Here is a 20,520-nt window from a genome sequence, read left to right on the forward strand (position 1 = left end):
TAAGGAATGAAAAATTCATGGCTACAGTAGTTACGCATTTTCGCAGAATGTGCCAATAATTACAATTTTTCACAGTTATAGGAATAAAAAGGCTAGTCCAAAACTACACTGGAGTCAATATCCTTTTCAAACTCCAAAAAAAAACAGATGGATTTTCAGCTTGGTACCAGACAACCTAATGGTATGAATTTCGAATACAGTGTTTCATGCTATGTCTACTAGAAACTAGAATTCCACTAATTGCATGAAAATATACAAAAGTATATATATGGTGAATTGGGAATAAAATGCCAACATTTCTAATTGTACCACTTAATTGTATACTGGATAAAAAAAGATCTTTTTTTTCCCCAGCTGGTCAGTACAGTGTTCCCTGTATAAATAGGCAAAATCTAATTGGTTGTTCCTTTAAATATGTGTAACTAAGTTTTTATTAATCAGCCTATGACTAAGGGTTTTGTTGAGGCATGAAATGCATAAGGCTCTTTTGATATATTTGGGACAATTGTGCCCTAAATAAAAAAATATTTTACTGTTTTTTTTTTTTTTTAAGTGTTGTTGTCCATTTGTTAGTGCCAGAGTTACAGGATTTTCTCTGGTAAAGCACCCTATGCAACAAGTGGTAATAAGATCAAATATTGTGAGGCTATAATGAAGTGTTGTCTTTGTGACTTTGTGTAAGTACAACAGCACCAGTAACAGTAACCAGGATTTGCAAAGCAAAAGCTGTTCCACAGAAAACAACAAATCAGCAGCAACTAGTCCTGGGGTTAGCACACATAAAAGATTATTTTATTTTGTGAAACAGTCACAATCAAATGGTTTAAGAGGAAGAAAAGAAACATTTTGCACATATATAAATAAGATTCAGTGACAAACGTTATTTTAATGGAGGTGATGAGCAACAAGAGACTAAAGGCACGGTTTAAATGTTATTTTATTAAATACCTTCTTGTTCAAGGAGTCAATGTAACAAAGCTATGAAGACCTACCAACATTCAGAACAAACAAACAAACACAGGGTAATTGTTTTATTTTTCTATTATCATGCAAAGATTCTGCATCAAATGCCTTTCCAAGTCCTGTTGAAAATGTGATATTTATAATATATATTATATATATATATATATATATATATGCTTACATTAGCCCCATAAGATAACAGTAACAATGCTAAAAATGTACTGCTTTGTCAGATAATAACAAGCTAAAGTTTTCATAAACTGAACAAGTAAAACATGGTCGGATTTATTTTCTTTTCCCCAAAGTCAGTGCAAAAAAACAAAACAAAAAGTAGGTTCAGAAAAATGCATTAGATACAGAGTGATTCCCATAATATCAATTAAGTAAACAGTGATGGACAGAAGACATGCATCATTTTTTAAAATTTTATATTGAACTGCATATATTTCATTTTCTGTTTGGTTTCCCTTATTTACTCAGTTATAACTAATAAAAACAAAAAGCTTATCTCCCCACCTTGTTAAGATTTAGTGCTGTTACGAAAAGAAAAAAATAAAATGAAGAAAAAAAACAGCTCCCCAACAAAAAAGGAAAAATATCCCCCTAACTCCCTGTAAAGCATGAACATGTTCCCAATTCCCCTCCCATGTGCTCTTATTATTTCTCACAAGCACATCCAGATCTAATGCTTTTTATCAGTTGTCCTCAACATCAACCATCTTTGATTTCTCTTCCAACTCTAACCTGTCAAACATCTGGAGAACCCTGTGGAAATCTCACCAGTTTTCTTAATAGCAAGTCAGATATTCTGTTTTTCAGTTACTCTTGGGACTAAAAGTCATTGTATGAAAAGTCAAGAAGAACAAGGATGTGTGCATTCAAGGTAAGATATCTACAACGCATTCCTCACCAAATAAACAGTCTTTTTAATTTTTTTTATTTAAGTATTAAGGCGTCCAAGAAATGTGAAGTTATCTTACATGTGATGGGATTTATGGATTTCAGTTTGTGGTTGGCTTTTTCCTATGATGAACAAGCCCTGACGAAAGTCAACCCAAACTAGGATTTACTTGCTTGACGCAGGCTATTTTGATTCTGAACTGAAATTTGATGCTACCATGTGGCCTTACACTAGGCTTCCTTGGTTCAGACAGCAGAGTTGTGATCTGGATATATAATGAAGAAAAGCAGAATGCTTTTCAGACTTGGGGCAATGTGTTACACTAAAACCTCTTTTTTTTCTATAAATGTAACTGGACACTGTTCCTTCTTGCAGGGAAATGAGGGCCCACCAGACCACACACTAGTTTTGAAGGTGCAGGCAAGCATAGAAAGACATGCATACATCTCTACGCATTCAATTTCAGTGTATTATTTCACTCATGACAGATCACTCATGACATACAAGCAGATAGATTCAAGATCTGCTTCTGAGTACACAAAGCTTTATCGCTGTGAAAATATATCAACCCCCTTTAAACACATACCACGGGGAAGTCATATTCCTCTCCCAAAACATGGCAGTTTTTTTTTACTACATTTTTTTTTTACAAGAGTTCATATCAACATCGTCACTAATGAAATGTTCCTTCTGTGGGGCGCACATTACTAGGATTACATTCTTTCCTTTACAAGAGATTCATTCCTTATTCTGCCTGCGTATTACCTTACAAACACAAATTCTTTACATAGGAGTCTGCAGGTGACTGACAAATCTTCTCCAGCCCCTTGCTACATTGGAGGTAAAAGAACAGCCTCAGGCATATTAGCAAAGTTTAAGTGGAAGTGTGAATATGAATATAACAGTTTAAAAACATCATCTCCTGAGGCTTTGCCTACACAACATACTCACTGGTCTACCTGCAAGTAAACAATTCAATGAATGAAGACAATAGCAGAGTCCTAAAAGTTAGACCCAGTGTCTACTCTGGTGTTTACAAACCACCAGCACTTAAAATGTCTACTGCTTCTCTTACACTGTATTCCTATTTTTAGTTTGTACTAAAATCTGCCAAGGTGGCTACAACCTTCTCTATAAAAGCAGCTTTCTTTTCCTCAGCCTGATTTTAACAAACAGTATATAATAATTAATGTTAGTTTTTGCGCTTTCTGAAATTTAAAAACACCTCCATACAGCAGGAACGGACACGATGGATCCATGAAATACAACAATTAGCCAGCAGCTGCTCCAGCCTCAGAATGCATGCAGGGTTTCGTGCATTTTTGGCCTCTGCCGGCATCAATATTTTTATTTTTTTGTACTTTTTATTTACTTTTTTCTTTTTTAAAACTTCAGAACTGACAGGACTGTTGCTGTCATTCAGGCGATCCAGACTCGCTCGCTAAGAACAGGTTCTTCCAGTGTTGAGGCTGAGCAAGCACAAAAATATAAAAGAGAATAAGAAATGGTAAGTCAAGAATAAAGTACTACAAGAACTACAAGTACTAAAAGAGAAGTAGAGGCAATATGTGGCAGAAATAAAACATAAAGCTAAAAGATACAAATTTTCTATTAGAGGCACAATATATACCTGAATAGACAGAATTTGCATGAAATTACATCTATAGTTTTTATGTGTTGCAATAAACAGAATAGAGAATAGTAAAACGAAACATTTACATTTTACCAGTGATCGGCGACTTTGCGCGTTTCGCTTTGCCGAAAAATTAGCAAAACAGCTTTTTTTTTTTTACACCGGCGTCCGTTTTTTGGGCGAAAATGCACCGGCGTCCAAAAAATGGATGCCGGTGAATTTTCGTGGGCGTTTCGCAACTTTGCGCCCATCACTACATTTTACACTTAACCTTAACCGTTTTGATTTTTGAGAGAAACTGTCCAATTACACACACCAAGTTTTCCTTAACTAAAACAAAGAAATGTTGTTATATGTGCTCTCTACAATTCAAAGAACATGAAATTTGGGTTTCATTTTTTATTTTTTGGATTCCCTTAAAAATGTCTAACTTAGCAACAATAACTATAGTTCACTTTTGCTGAATTTGTTTTAAAAGATGAATCAGAATTGTGTTCTGAAAACAGAAATGTTATTTGTTAAAAGAAGAGGTGTGCATATAGTAACTAATGGATGTGTGTAATAGTAACTAATGGATATAGACTTCCTTCAAGTACTGTTGTACCGCATTTACTATTAAGGTGGCCATACATGGGCAGATAAAGCGGTTGATTTCGGTCGTTTAGACCAATTCGGCAATTTATCTGCCCGCGTATGGGGGCTTCTGACGGGTCTTACCGATCGATATCTGGCCACGATATAGATCGGGAAGTTTTAATTTTTCCAGCGACCAACCACGATATAGATCGGGAAGGGTTCATTTTTCCAGTGACCGTTGTAGCCCATTGCTACTTGTTGTAATCCGATTGTTTGGCCCTAGGGCCGAATGTTCGGATTACCCCGATATAGCCCTGCCGTTGGTGGGCATATCGGGGAAAGATCTGATAGTTTGGTGATGTCGCCAGACGAAAGGATCTCTTTGTGTATGGCCAACTTTAGTTAATGTACGATGACCATTAGCTAAATAGATGTGTGTATCCTTATTTATGGTGCATCGCTCAGTGATATTTCACCAACATTTTAAGGTCTTATAGGTTAAGTAATAAAAGGAAACAACTGTGTGTATCTGAGCAGGCACTCAATGAGCAGGCCATCAAGGCGCAAAGTAAAAGAAATGTAAATGTATTTAGTATCGATGAGCTTTTGTGTTGTCCTTAGGCAGCCTATGACTATGTGTTAGGACAACACAAATGCGTAAGGCTGTCTCTGACATTGGTACTAAATAAATGTACATTTATTTTACTGCCTGCCATGATGGACTGCACATTGCGTGCCTGCTCAGTTGATTCTGCTTCCTTATCTGAATTTTCAGGGCAATGAACTTGGGCCTCTTTGTGGCCTTGGTCAGGATGCATGTTTATAAGTTTGTAATAAGATGCACAAAGTTTGTCTAGGAGCAGTAACCTATAGCAGCAGGTAGAATTAGCTGGTCACCTGTTTAAATGCAAGCATCTAATTGGTTATTATGGGTTACTGCTAATGGGTAAACTTAGTGGTGTTAATTACATATGGGGGTATGCATCTTAGGTTATAAACACACAGATGATATAATATGTAATGACGTTATTTCAGACATTGTGCACCTGTGTAGGTTCCTCACTGGAGAGGGGCTGCTGGGGCCCCAGAGCAGTGGTAGTGGACATTCAGCCATTTGCCATCCCTGCGGTACCAAACTCTGGTCTCTTCTGACTGCGTTGTGCGAGGCCGTCCTTGTGCATCAATGTATTGTGTCAGCCGGATGTAAGCAATGCAGGCAGCGTCCTCTCCAATTACATGCACATGTGGATTCAGGATGGTGGTGTGGATAGGCTTGGTGTGTTTGGACAACACTAAAGAGAAAACAAAATCTGAGTAAATATTGAAGGGCACATAATGTCTTCATAACGTCAGCTTTATGTTGTGTCATATTGCAAATATTGCTAAATGTAAAAGGCCAGATTATGCAGTAATAATATAAATTACGTTATGGTAAACCGCTGGAAGCCCCAGCAATGTTGAAAAAGGACAACATCAGGTAAAGAAGCAATGTGATACAAATTTCTTTAAGACCCTGATTTTAGTGTGAGCCTTCTACAACAGGTTACAAGACTGTAACTACCCCAAAGCAAACAATCTATTTATGGGGAAGTAGACCTGTATTGCAAGTACAGTACACGCTGTAATAGCTCGTATGTCATAAACCCACTAGGCCATCTATACAGCTGCTCGCTCTGCTGACTGTAATGCCTCTGACATTAGGAAGTTATGGGAACTATGTAAAATAAAAGAGTTTGGATGTGCTAATGATCTGATTAAAAGAAGAAGCAGCAAGTTACTACTTTTTACATATTAGAATAACGTTTAGTCAATTTTAGTACTGTATTTAGTATTTTACACCAAACTGATAAATGTTTATTAAATAACATTCTGCCACTAGATGTAATGGTATAGTGGCAATATTCACAAACTCAAAATCCCTAATGCACGCAGAGTGGCACTTGTAAATTATGCCTAAGTAATATATGGGGCCGGGGAAAGTGTATTCATTAGTCTCCCTTTTTTATGCATATCCTGGCAAGTTCATTTCTGTTTCCATTATATTTTACTTATTCTTAAATTAGCCTCCACAGTTCTCTATAAGCCCACTTTGTATACATGGATAAGTCTAATGCAGGATGAATCGGATAGGAAACCTATCCTAATACCTGCAATTCCTCCGATAGCAAACACAGTTTTTCCCCAACTGCATGATGCAAATCTTCTGCTTCTTATTGTGTGTTTGCTGGCCTGTGACATTGGCCTCAGTGTTTAAGCAATGAGATAATTTTGTGTTACACACGATCAGTTAAAAACTTTTATTGCCAGTCAAGTCAGATCTACTTAGCTTGACACTCTGCCCCCTTTCCACTTACACCCACAACCCACACACCATTTCAACCTACTCACATCATTGCATGTTGCCACTGCTACACCCCTTCCAGCAGTCACTTGCTTTATCACTTCCCCTGGTCTGCCTGCCTCCAACCCCCAAACAATTATGCACTAGGCACATACTTACATTGTCTACCCCTTGTTCCAGCCCTGTATTTTTGTATCAAAGAATAAATATCATACTCACAATTGTCAAAATAAAATTTATGGAAGTCCATCCCTTCAACAAGGTTGCCAAGGGCCTCTGGCTCAAAAGAAGTTAATCCTGGATCGCAGATTTTCCTGTGTAAAAAATAAAATTACTTGATTATACATAGCTCATAAAACTTCAGCAACATTTGATAACAAATATGTCAAACCAGCTGGATCTATCTATCTATCTATCTATCTATCTATCTATCCATCCATACTATTTAGTTATACAAATGGTAGGCAGTTTCAACATTAATGAATGCCCTAACCTGTCATTCAGTTTTTATGTCGCCACTTGGTAACCTTTGTCCCATGACTTCTGCTTCTCTTTTTCTCTAAAATACTCAAGCGCTTAGTATACAACCTAGTTACCTGTAGTCTAATCACAGCACACTTGACACCCTTCAATCTGGTTTTCAGCTTCAACATTCTACAGAAACAACTCTAACATTACTCAGCAATGACTTGTTATCCACTAAAGCCAAAAACAGCTTCTTCTATCCCATACTCCTACGCCAGCAGCTTCTGATGCTGTTGATTCACCTCTGCACCTCTAGTCCCTCCATGGTCTTGGCTTTTGACTTAATGCCATGACCAGGTTATTCTATTCTCCTTTCAAAACACTCAAAGTACATACAGTATTATCTCCAAAGACCACTATTTATCCTTTCTATACATCCTGCCATGGCCAAATAGTCAATGCATATGTTTTCCAATACCACCACTATTCTGATGATGCCAAAATATATTGTCCTCTTCAATCTAAATCCAGATCTTCTAACTCTGGTTTATTTTTGCTTTTTGCTGCCATCTATACTTGGATGTCCCAGTGCTACCATAAGTTAAACCTGTATATAACAGAAATTGTCCTCTTTCCCCATCTAACACCAACAATATCCCAAAACAATATGCTTCCTTTAATGGCATTAAAGTCACTATGGACTGTCACCACCACAGTCCATAATAAATTCTGCTGCCAAGGTCCATCCCAAACGCTCTTCCCTTGCCATGCCAGTCCCTATACTAGCTTCCACTACCTTCAAGTGTAAAGTTCAAACTAGTGATCCTGACATTCAAAGCAGTTCATATGTCCTGCCCTACTATATGTCACTGACACTGATCATTATGACACTGATCATTATGACACTGATCATTATCTTCACATACAAGCATTCAGGACTTTGCTAGAGTTTTATCAGAATTGTTTCCCAAACTCTCTGGGGCTCATTTAGAAAGTTTGTGCATCATATATTTATTCACAAATAGCTGTATTGCCCATGTTTTTCCTGAACGCTAAAATATTGCACTACTTTCCGTTTTTTGCGAATTCGCATTGCACAATTTCACAAATGGCTTGCAAATGAGATAGGTGTTTGCATGAGTGCACCCACTGTGTGAGGCTGCTGTGCGTGAACATAGCATTGGCAGCAATTTAAATTCGCAATTTGCAAAACGGTTTTCACAATTTGGGATTTTTTACTGTATTTAAAAAGTTTTATGGACATTTGCAGTGCGAAAAAAAAAATTGCAATTCTTTTTGCACATTATGTTATCCCGGGAGGTTTTAGCATTAGAGTATTATGACCAGAGGTAAATTGTTAGGGACCACCATATGGGTTTTACCTTGACGTGGTATGGTGGCTTATCAATCTTATGATCATAATTTTGTAACTAAAAAACACCTGTCTTTGTAAATACATGCATCTGCTTAGATTATTTATGTGACTGGGGACCAGGGAATGTGCACTGATCAATTTTTTTTTCTTTATGTCTGTAGTTAATTTGGCCAGATCAGTAGCACTTCCATTGTATTTTAGTATATTTTCATTTAGTCATGGAACCTTTCCTTTTTGCACATTAAATAGACACCACTCCTATCCAGCTTTATAAATATAACTACGTGAAATATATATTCACTGTGCGAATCATTCTGCGCTGCAAAAAGTTTATAAATGAGCCTGTCTTTAAAAAAGACAAAGATATTGACCATTTTCATCAATATACTCAAACCCAACCTATAGCTAATAATTTACCTGCCACCCCCATGTCATTGCTACGTGCTATGTGCAATGCTAAATCTCCACTTTGCTGATGCCTGATCTTGTCCATCCCTACATCTTGTGTCCCAATATGACTCTCTCCCTCTCTCTCTATTAATAAAAAGTATATATAATAAAAGTAGCAATTTACCCTAATACCCTTAACACTAATAGCAAATTAGAAATCAAACTGTATAACTGGAATAAAAGCACCCATCCTAATTCGTTATATTGTAATGGTATTCCTTGTATAAACAGAGGTATATACACTTTAAAAGATAATAAACTCACGTGTAGGCTTCAAAATCCCCATTGTTGATAGCTTCAATTAACTGTTCTGTTATCTTGATGATTTCCTGCTTGCGCACTGATGTAAAGAAGAGATCAAATTAGTTTGATTATTGCTTGAAATTTAAGATGCTACTCAAGAATTTGGGATCATTTGTTGCAATTAAATGTGAAGAACAATGATTTCATAAAAAGAGTGACATGACCTAAAGAGAGAACTCAGCACAAAGAGGAGGTAAAATAGAAAGTAAAAATCATGCTCCCATTCAGAACAGAGTGCATTTTTAGGCCCAAGATCCACCCCACTGTGACGTAAATCAACCAGTTAATCTGCATTTGCTAGTTGATGCGTCCTCTACACGTCAGCATGATATTGCCCACCTCAAGGTGGGTGTACTGGGAAGAGACTAGTCAAACGGAAATAAATCCATAATTACAAAAGTGAAAATATACCCAACGCGTTGGAAAGGATGGTGAGCTCATTAAATATGGAAACTCATCCTTCTGTAGACCGACATTTACAGAACACTCTACTTTTAACTGCAAGGAATACTGCACAATGAATATTTACCAAGATGTTACTACAAAGGAATGCAGCTCCTTTTCATAAGGGTAAACATAAAGTTGTAGATATGGAATCATAGGTTAATAGCAAGTAATATATTTTATTGTGTATTTTAAATATGCAAAAATTAAACTTATCTATAAATAAAATATGTTTCCATTGAGGAACACTAAATCTGAACTGAATCTACCATAGCTAAATGTGCAGCTTTTTTTAACTTCATAAGATGGCCACCAATGTTATTTTTTGAATAATGAAAGGAAATAGAATTCTTAGCAAGTTTTCACAGGTATGGGATCCTTTATCCGGAAATCCATTTTCAAGAAAGCACCGAATTACAAAAAGGCCACCTCTCATAGACTCCATTTTAATCAAATAATTTCAATTTTAAAATTGGGTTTCCTTTTTCTCCTTAATAAAGGAACAGTACCTTGTATTTGATCCAAACTAGGATAAAATTAATCCTTATTAGAGGCAAAACAATCTTATTGGGTTTATGGAAAGAAAAACTCCAGGTCCCAAGCATTCTGGATAATAGGTCCCATGCTTGTAGAATAATTATTCAAAGGTTTTAAATCTATTGGTAAATGTAATTACTGTTAAAAGCAGTATTGGTCCAGCTGTTTATGTTCTCTGCCCTCCTGCCTCGGACACTGACTGAAACAATTTTGCAAGTCACCTAATTAAAAGCCCTGGTGGAGAATGGGATAAACTAACCCTGATCTAATTGCAAATACACAGAAACAGTTATAAAATAGAATTATATTTTCTTTCATTGTGCAAAAAACAAAAAAAAAAAAAAAAACATTTTTGGTTAGGAACCCTTTTGAGTGAATTTCTGTACAAGTTTAGGAACTTGACCTGACCCCAACAGCCAAAAAACAATTTCTCAGTGAGACCACACATCTTTTATTATTACTTTTTATTATTTATATTTATAATCAGTCCATCTTCTATTTCTCTTCCAGTCTCTCTCCCTGACTGTCTTGTTGCTAGGGTAAACTGGACACTAGCAACCCAAACAGCTGCTAAAACTTTAAACAATAGAGTTGCTGAACAAAAAGCTTAATCATTTACGAATGAAGACCAGCTGCAAACTATGTGAGAATATCACGGTCTAGCTCATACTCAACGTTAATTTAAAGTGAACAATCTACTTAAAGGAACAGTTCAGTGTGAAAATAAAAACTGGGTAAATAGACAGGCTGTGCAAAATAAAAAAATGTTTCTAATATAGTTGGTTAGCCAAAAATGTAATGTATAAAGGCTGGAGTGGCTGGATATCTAACATAATAACCAGAACACTACATCCTGCAATTTGATTGAGTTTAATTGGAACAATTAACTAAAACCTTAATTTAAAATCAAATCAGAAAACAAGCTGTCAACCGCATTTGTGGTGTCCTTATAGGCCAACATTCCGAATTACTGTACATATTGTTAAACAGAAATACCATCCCTATTTATTACACATCTATTACAGTTTAATTGCTAGTTTATACAGTTTAGTGCATTTTTATAAATTAGCATGGAAAAAGTAGAAAATCACCTTCAGTATTGGTAGAAGTTTAAAGACTGCAAGTGAGTACCATTAAGAGCACATATATTATACACACACAAACTGGTAGTCATGGTTGCTGGCACTAAAGTTAGGGCCCCATGTAGAATGACTAGAATTTGAAAGTTAAGAAGCTACTACAGTGTTCTTTAACATCATGCCATACCCTCTGGTACAGTCTGGGTAATGTCAGAACTATTTGTAACAGATGAGAAGCTGAACTCAATGCCATGGCCTTTACCTGATTGAGCGGATTGAGGATAAATTGGACAGAATGGCCAAGGCTAAGAAGCAAACTAGTATATGACATGAGAGGGGGACTTCTGTAGCTGTGTCACAGTGAACTTACAAGCATCTTGAGTTATGGAATTGAGTTTGTTCTGCTGTGATCATAGTAAGAAACTTGACTAGCAATGTCCACACACATATACACGCAGGTATGAATAAGGTGTAGGTGACTGAAGTGTGCCAATAGAATGTATTGATTAGCCATAATGTTCCATTCCTACATAAAAAGCAAAAGACTAATGGATATCACAAACAAACTGCACTTTAAGAAGTTGTTTGGTTCTAATTTTGTAAATAATGACTCCACATTTGGAAAATATAAGCAGAAGCGAAGTCTAGTTATCTTTAGGTTAATTTTTTGTGCCTCTCTTACAAGAAACAGAAAACAAACATCATCGCCTTACACGTTTCGGGAAAACATTCCCATAGTCATAGGCATACAAGTTCACATTCATCATTTCCTTAAATAGTTGATGTCACAGTGACCTCTAGTGGGCTAAACATCAAACAATTGCCCAACATGTTACAAATGTTTTTTTTTAAAAAAAAGAGAACAAAAGAGATTATTTATATATAAATATGTATGCTTTCCCGAAACGCGTAAGGCGATGATGTTACCCACCATGACACAATAAAGATGCCTCTTTATTCTTATTCGGAGTGCCGTCTGGAACAATTTTCTTTTGGATTTATCACAGTTGGAGCGCTGGTGGCTGAGCACACGGAGCACATTGAGCTGATTGGGGAGACTGATGTAGTAGGGTGATGGAGTCTTGAGCAGTCACATTCTCACTAAAATGCAACATGCTGCGTCCCAACCTGCGCTTGGTGCTTACATGCGTCTGTGTGAGTACAGCCCCATTGACAATAATTCAGTGTGTCTACTCCTGCGCTCCCCTGTGGCTGAACGGAGGAAAACGCAACGCAGGGGAGCGCACACAAAACGCCCTTGTGTAAGAGCCCTTATGCAATGATTTTTGTAAAACTATTGGTAATACTGTGGGCAAATCACAGAATATCAGCATATTAATAAGATATATTTGTATAACTATGTCTTAGTGACGTTATTTGTAACTAAAAAGTAATTACTAATAGAAGGCATAGTAGTACAGGTATTAAGTGGCAAGAAAGTACACCAGGACACCTGTATTATGTTTACAGCCTGTGTTAATAGGTTAGTGTTTTAAGCAAGATTTGCTCATATCTGTTTTAAGTTACTGGTCACAAAATTATAGGAAGGCAGATACAGCACAATGTTACAGCAAAAATTACATCGCAATCACAAAATGACATAGCAGCAAAAATAACAACATTTTAGGTATCAATTTGATAACATTAGAAGTTAGTACTAGCATGGGCAGGTTCAGAGAATATTAAAAATGGATAGGATGAGCGCAAAAAAATGTTCCTAACAGACAGTAAAAGTAGACAATGATTTAGGAAAGTGATGTGCGGGTTCAGGCTGATGAACTGCCCCCAAAAGCAGGTCATAGGCAGATGGAGGGCTGACCTTTTTGGCACATGGCTGCTAACACAAGCTCTCTTTGCTGCACCAAGCCTCCTACTGCAAAAATGGGCAGTGCTGGTTTATATACTTGCCCCATACCCTACAATGACGTTAGAGAAGGGGTGTGCATATAAATCAGTGCAGTGAGTCGGGGTCTGGTGCGGGTTACTTTAAGGAGGGTTGGGTGCAAGACAATTTTTTTTCGACCCACACATTACTAATAAGCAAGTCTAAGTATAGCAAAAGAGAGACTGGAAAAATGCTTTGGGAACTAGAAGGGATGACTAAGAAACAGAGAGGCTCTATCCACTACAACCACCCTTTGGCTAACTTACACAGTGAATTGCTAAGAGAAAATGGTACAACTGGAGTGAGCATAGGCTCCGATTGAGCAGGCTCTAGCTCCAGAGTTTGCCCTGGGCTTTCCCAGGCAAGCAGTTTCTCCTCACAAGACTGGGTAGCTGTAAAATAAACACATGCATTAAGAAAAGGAAAAAAAAACCCAACACAAAAAACATTAAAAAAAACCAATGTTGTGTTGTATGTATTCCCATTTTGATGGTAAAAAGATAAAAGGACTGACAATATCCCTAACCATTATATATACAGGTCACAACTATTTAGTATAACACAAAATGGCTACCAATTTTCCAGCTCGCGCCTAGAGGATTATGTGGTCATAAATGAAAGATCCGTGTGTAAAATATTTCTGCATTATCTGATATCTTGTTAATGTGCTTATCATGCATAACTATCAAATTCTAAGCTATAGAAATCAGATTTTCAAATATCTGCAAACTCAGGTACCTTTAAATTGCAGGCACAGACAGATAACAGAATAATCAGAAAATGTGTTTGACTTCAAAGGAGAACTAAAGCCTAAAAATTAATATGGCTAGAAATGTCATAGTTTACAGTGAATATACTGCTCCAGTCTAAAGGTAGAGAAAGTCTAATCAGTACTGCAGTAGTAATGATCTAGTACAGGTGTCCCCAACCTTTTTCACCCATGAGCAACATTCAGATGTAAAAAGAGTTGGGGGGCAACACAAGCATGAAAAATGTTCCTGGTGGTGTAAAATAAGGACTGTGATTGACTAGTGGTTGCTCCTATGTGGGCTGGCAGCCTACAGGAGGCTCTGGTTGGCAGTACACCTGTTTTTTATGCAACCAAAAGTTGGCTCCAAGCCTGGAATTCAAAAATAAGCACCTGCTTAGAGGCTACTGAGAGCAACATGCAAGGGGTCGGGGGGCAACCTGTTGCTCATGAGCCTTCAAAGTTGTGGCAGGAGTTTGCCATCTTGGTTTGTGTTAGGAGTGTCAGTGACATTGCTGTGTGTGCTTTAAGCAGTTGATGAGAAGCTAAGCTTAAAGGTTGTCACCAGTCATCAAGCAGAAACTGAGGTTGGTCTATAACCAATGCTACAGTGCTGATTAAATTCTGAAAATAAGTGCACCATGTAATGTGCTGCCATGTACTCAGAATCTGAAATAATTACTAACCAGCTTTACATTGTGGCATGTTTTGTGAATCAACAGAAAAGAAGATGGAGAGTTACTGGGGCATCTTTCGAGACACAGATCCTTGCTGGAACAAAACACCAAAACATAATGTGCATTATTTATCATCTACAGTGGTGTGAAAAACTATTTGCCCCCTTCCTGATTTCTTATTCTTTTGCATGTTTGTCACACAAAATGTTTCTGATCATCAAACACATTTAACTATTAGTCAAAGATAACACAAGTAAACACAAAATGCAGTTTTTAAATGAGGGTTTTTATTATTTAGGGAGAAAAGAAATCCAAACCTGTGTGAAAAAGTAATTGCCCCCTGAACCTAATAACTGGTTGGGCCACCCTTAGCAGCAATAACTGCAATCAAGCGTTTGCGATAACTTGCAACGAGTCTTTTACAGCGCTCTGGAGGAATTTTGGCCCACTCATCTTTGCAGAATTGTTGTAATTCAGCTTTATTTGAGGGTTTTCTAGCATGAACCGCCTTTTTAAGGTCATGCCACAACATCTCAATAGAATTCAGGTCAGGACTTTGACTAGGCCACTCCAAAGTCTTCATTTTGTTTTTCTTCAGCCATTCAGAGGTGGATTTGCTGGTGTGTTTTGGGTCATTGTCCTGCTGCAGCACCCAAGATCGCTTCAGCTTGAGTTGACGAACAGATGCCGGAAATTCTCCTTCAGGATTTTTTGGTAGACAGTAGAATTCATGGTTCCATCTATCACAGCAAGTCTTCCAGGTCCTGAAGCAGCAAAACAACCCCAGACCATCACACTACCACCACCATATTTTACTGTTGGTACGATGTTCTTTTTCTGAAATGCTGTGTTACTTTTACGCCAGATGAAACGGGACGCGCACCTTCCAAAAAGTTCAACTTTTGTCTCGTCGGTCCACAAGGTATTTTCCCAAAAGTCTTGGCAATCATTGACATGTTTTTTAGCAAAATTGAGACGAGCCTTAATGTTCTTTTTGCTTAAAAGTGGTTTGCGCCTTGGAAATCTGCCATGCAGGCCGTTTTTGCCCAGTCTCTTTCTTATGGTGGAGTCGTGAACACTGACCTTAATTGAGGCAAGTGAGGCCTGCAGTTCTTTAGATGTTGTCCTGGGGTCTTTTGTGGCCTCTCGGATGAGTTGTCTCTGCGCTCTTGGGGTAATTTTGGTCGGCCGGCCACTCCTGGGAAGGTTCACCACTGTTCCATGTTTTTGCCATTTGTGGATAATGGCTCTCACTGTGGTTCGCTGGAGTCCCAAAGCTTTAGAAATGGCTTTATAACCTTTGAAATTGAACTCAGGTGTGATAAACCACAGTTAAGTTATTTTTTAACAAGGGGGGCAATCACTTTTTCACACAGGCCCATGTAGATTTGGAGTTTTTTTTCTCCCTTAATAACGTAAACCTTCATTTAAAAACTGCATTTTGTGTTCAATTATGTTATCTTTGACTAATAGTTAACGGTTTTTGATGAGCAGAAACATTTAAGTGTGACAAATATGCAAAAGAATAAGAAATCAGGAAGGGGGCAAATAGTTTTTCACACCACTGTATGTAAAGCTTTAGTTCTCCTTTAAGTGTATGGTCAAGGAAACTAACTACCAAACCTTCCAAAAGTTTCTAATGATAAATAAAGCCTTATTAAACCTTCATGGCAATAACTAAGAGAACAGAAAACAGAATATGTAGGACATCTTGTTCAACCTGTGCGGGAAAAACACCCATACCCTCCTCCACCCAGGCTAACTACCCCACCCCAGAGAAATGCCCCGTACTCCATACTTACCCCTCGGTGCAGATTCTTCCAGCAAAGTTCCACGCGTCCATCTTCCGCGTCCTCTGTAAGCTGACTGCGCCGAGTGGTAAGTATACAGTATGGAGCATCTCCCCGGGGTGGGGGGGGGAGTCTACCTGGGGTGGGGGGTAGGGTTTTTTTTAAGGAGCAGTACAGTGTCAGACTGGGGTGCAAGGGCTCACCAGAAAACTTTAGAGCATGGGACCACTATCCAAACTTTATGCCTTCTCTCCTCACTCAACCTCTTTATTCTCTTAGTCTTTTTTCTTTAAATGTTATACTCTAATCTTCTATTCTTTCTTCCCATAAAGAAATAGGGAATGACCTTTAAATAGGCCAAATAGTTAGAAGCCAGAAGGCCCACTGACACCTGGGCCCACTAGGAGCTTTCCTGGTATCCCGGAGGGCCAGTCCGAAACTTGGCTAATATAAGACAAAATACCTATGTGGACATAGCACAACAAAAGACAGAGCAGAAGAAGAGCTTGGTGGTAAGGATATGGATTAACAGAGCACTGCACACAGAACTTACTGCTAGAGCCACACAGATCAATCTGTGAATGCAAGGACTCAGTCTGTATTTTGCTTTCACTTAGGCTCCATCCTTGGAGAAGCAAAGGGCCATCCCCAGAACAGACAGGATTTGCTGATATATTTTTTTTGATAAATACACAGAAGACAATTTTAATAAATAGATAAAAAAGCAAAGGTTACAATATTGAGATTGGCTACATTGCAAGTTGCCTTAATAACTTGGCCTATTGATTCTTAAGATATTTTTTACAGTCAGCAAAGTCTCTTAATAGTCTGCCATTCAGTTGGTGATAGATGGAATGCCTGTGGGAGATCAGTTCTTAATGCCAGCTTAAGCCAGGTGTTAAGTACAGGAGTCTCTTGTGCCTCTGAGCTCTGATAAATGCATATTTTCCTAAATTACACAAGGGTGTATAGTGAATCTACATTGTAGGCAAAAATATTAAGTGAATGGCAGTTTAACATGCACACTTTTGCTCCATTTAACATACCTTTCAGAGCTACTGTTCAATGTGCCAATATAAGTCAATTCAACAACTTCACTCTAGAAACCTTAAAAAACTTGCCTCCTAATATAGACTCTCCATTCTTCTAAGATGAATAGATGTCCTATTGTCTGCTGTCAGGATCTACTGGTAAATAACGCATCAGAAATATCTGCTTGTATATTTTTTATACATATATGGAAATTTTATTATCCACAAGCACCCATAGGTGCTTCCCCGTCAAAGTTTTGCCTTAGTCTCACTAATGGTGTAAATTGTTTACATATTTTTAAATATCAAAGCATAATCTAAAATTTAACAAATCTCATTTTTACTTGGCTGTCTCGGATTGCCAGTTGTCCGGATCCCCTGCAAAAATGACTAATCCTGGATGGACTATATAGTTTTGTGCCATCGGAAAACCCAGACCCATATCGCTTCAAATGTTCTCCCCCGAGTCATTAATGAACACACTTAATTTAAGATGACCCGTGCAGAACTCTGTGGCACACCTACTCCAAGTAGAAGATGTAACAGAATCTACTTTTGTAACCTTTTCATATTGTTGAAGAAATTGGGTGTGTACTAATGGTCTAAGTATTACTACTCTGGTTTAATCTGCAGGAAGCCCATAGAGAGTACTCTACAATAATAATTTCTAACATTAAGTGCCTATGTACCTTATGTGAACACGTACAAATCAAAGACACTGATTAGAAAAGTGTTAATATGTACAAGGCCTCCAAAAACAATGCAATATAAATAAAAACATTGTGCAATATAGATAAAAAGCATTAGTTATTGTGGTGAGGTTTAACTACTCATCAAACTAAATAAATGGGAAATGCCAAATACAACTCAATCTCATCCAGATCAGATCAGGGAGCACTATACAATGAGCCAGTAGGAGTCAATATACAAGTGCAGATGTTTTTCTATAATACAATACTATCTATTGAATACAATGCAGCATTAATCTGAACTATTTTTCCACATGGAGCTTTGAATATAGGTTCCACATGACTAGTCGTAATGCCATTTTCTGTATGTCCATTGTTCTTTATATAAATAATGCCACAACTTCATCCATAAATGTGCTTTCTTACTAGGAAGCTTACCTTTTAGATCTTCATCTTCAGTGGTGGTGTTGCAACTCTCTGTTGATCCCTGTCGGAAAGAACATGAGATAAATAGGTAATTATGCATATTTAAGGAATATGGCAGGCTGATAACTATGGGAAGAAATGATACTTAAAAATAAAGAACCATTTTGTGGTATAAGTAGTTTACCTTTACTCCCAAAACAACACTATTAATTTATATTTATTCATATTGCATTGATGAGATTGCTTGAATTTTTCAAGAATCGGCATCATACACAAATCTAATGATTCATATCTTGCCAAAAATGAAAGACACTAAAATGCAGGAATGGAAAATTATTATTTTATCCAAATAATCCAAATGTTTAAAAAAGTATTTCTTCTTTCTCTGTAGTAATAAAACAGTACCTTGTACTTGATCCAAACTAAGACATAATTAATCCTTATTGGAAGCAAAACCAGCCTATTGGGTTTAGTTAATATTTACATAATTTTCTAGTTGACTTAAGATATGGTGATCAATATTACAGAATAGTCTGTTATCTGGAAATCCCAGGTCCCAAGCATTCTGCCATACCTGTGTAGGTTTAAATATTAGGCCTGAACAATTAAACATTATTTCAACAAAAGAATTCCTTGATGAAAATCGTAGCATGGTGGTGATCTGAGGTCAATTAATCAACCAAAGTTTGCTCCAGGCTGGTAATCCATTTGATGCTTTATTACAGCCAATCACCAACTGATTTGTTCACTCCCTCTGGCTCCATATAATTTAAAAGGTACAAAAATCAGGGAATCTCAACTATAAGGCATTCAAGGCATGGTCTAAGTCCAGCAAAGGTTTCTTATCAGGAACTGTTTAACAAATTTTATCAGTACTGTTAAAGTTTTTTTTTCTCTTTCTGTTTACAGTTGGGAGCCTATGTAAAAATTGCTAGAGCTTTCAGGCTGAAGCAATCTTTAAGGAAACCCCACATGCATTAATAAACCTCTTCAAACCTTAGTTTTTTCTGCGAGCGGAAAAGTTTACCAGTTTAAAGCCACCACATTTGTTTTAAAGAAATGCTCTCAGAAAAATCATCAGTCTTTAATTTTTTCTGCAAGTGTTTTTTTTAAATACATTTTTTATATGGGGACAGTTAAGAAGCAAAACAAAGCAATATGCATCTTACTTTTATCCCATCTGTTGCATTGTGGACAACAGTTGTTTGAGGTTCCTAGAACACAAAAAGGGGCATATGAATTAAAACAGTAAGAAACACAAGTAATACGACATAACCTTATTTGCAATTTTATTAGAGCAAAAACTGTACAAAAAAATGGAACACACACAATGCAGTAGCCATTCATACAAATAACAATGATTCATCTGCAATATTCATACGCATGAAGAAACACATGACTTCAAAAACTGATGCAAAACACACCAACACATAGAAGAGGACAAATCAGAACAGGTAAAAGCAAAGTTTCAATGGCAATGCAAAGCAAAGTGGATAAAAAACAAAAAACGATGTCAAGATGTAATAAACGAAAAACTCTTGTCCAATCCATAAAGCCCCATGTGAGCATCTATAGTGCCACTCAATGTACTGCAAGCATGTTCACGGGTTGCGTATGGGTCTCTCTCTTCTACTTCTCAGGCTCTCAACAGAACAAAGCTGCCATATTTCTATCTGTTCTATTTGTGGTCTTTAGGGTGATTGTATTTTATTTGGAGTTATCAGTTCAGATTGAGGACCATTTTATCTGCCAATGCAATGACTACCAATGCCATAGATTTTTATGTTTCCAGCTATTTTATAATCTTTGCCATGGACATGCGTCATCTACCAACATCCGGTGCAGCAAGATCAAATGCAATTAGTGGGAAATGTTTTGCTACACTAACTACACTAAACTAACATGTAGCATTCAGGTTCTGCATGTGTGTTCCTCTTTGAATTTATGCAAGCCTGAATGCATTTGTCTCTTTTAATTCTGCTTTATTTTAAGGTAGACATGCCTAATATACTGCATCTATCTATTGAATCTAATAACAGTATATATGGCATGGCTGGTTGTTCCTTTTTTTTTTTTCACATCCCACACAGGCAAACTGCATTTTTTTCCCCCTGATTTTACATTTTGCCAGAATTTACTCAACTTTGACACAGTGCCCTTTGTGAATGTTAGAACTAGGGATGCACCGAATCCAGGATTCGGGTTTT

General features: G+C 37.3%; 1 protein-coding gene across 32 annotated transcripts in view; it reads right to left on the reverse strand.

The window, feature by feature from the left end:
* Nucleotides 1-770: 770 nt before the first annotated feature.
* The window catches only part of camk2g.S (calcium/calmodulin dependent protein kinase (CaM kinase) II gamma S homeolog), a 183,424-nt gene continuing 163,674 nt past the window's right edge, over nt 771-20,520 (reverse strand). For 16 of the 32 annotated variants that reach the window (XM_018226826.2, XM_041570388.1, XM_018226817.2 and 13 more), the window contains 7 exons: nt 19,483-19,527; nt 18,326-18,374; nt 13,219-13,344; nt 8,969-9,044; nt 6,634-6,728; nt 5,120-5,365; nt 771-3,333 (listed from right to left, as the gene is read on the reverse strand). In XM_018226826.2, coding sequence (XP_018082315.1) covers nt 5,133-5,365; nt 6,634-6,728; nt 8,969-9,044; nt 13,219-13,344; nt 18,326-18,374; nt 19,483-19,527 — 624 coding nt within the window. In that variant the 3' untranslated portion in view covers nt 771-3,333; nt 5,120-5,132. 32 annotated transcript variants of the gene reach the window in all.

This window comes from Xenopus laevis, chromosome 7S (genome assembly GCF_017654675.1).
Source record: "Xenopus laevis strain J_2021 chromosome 7S, Xenopus_laevis_v10.1, whole genome shotgun sequence".
Classification (NCBI taxonomy): domain Eukaryota; kingdom Metazoa; phylum Chordata; class Amphibia; order Anura; family Pipidae; genus Xenopus; species Xenopus laevis.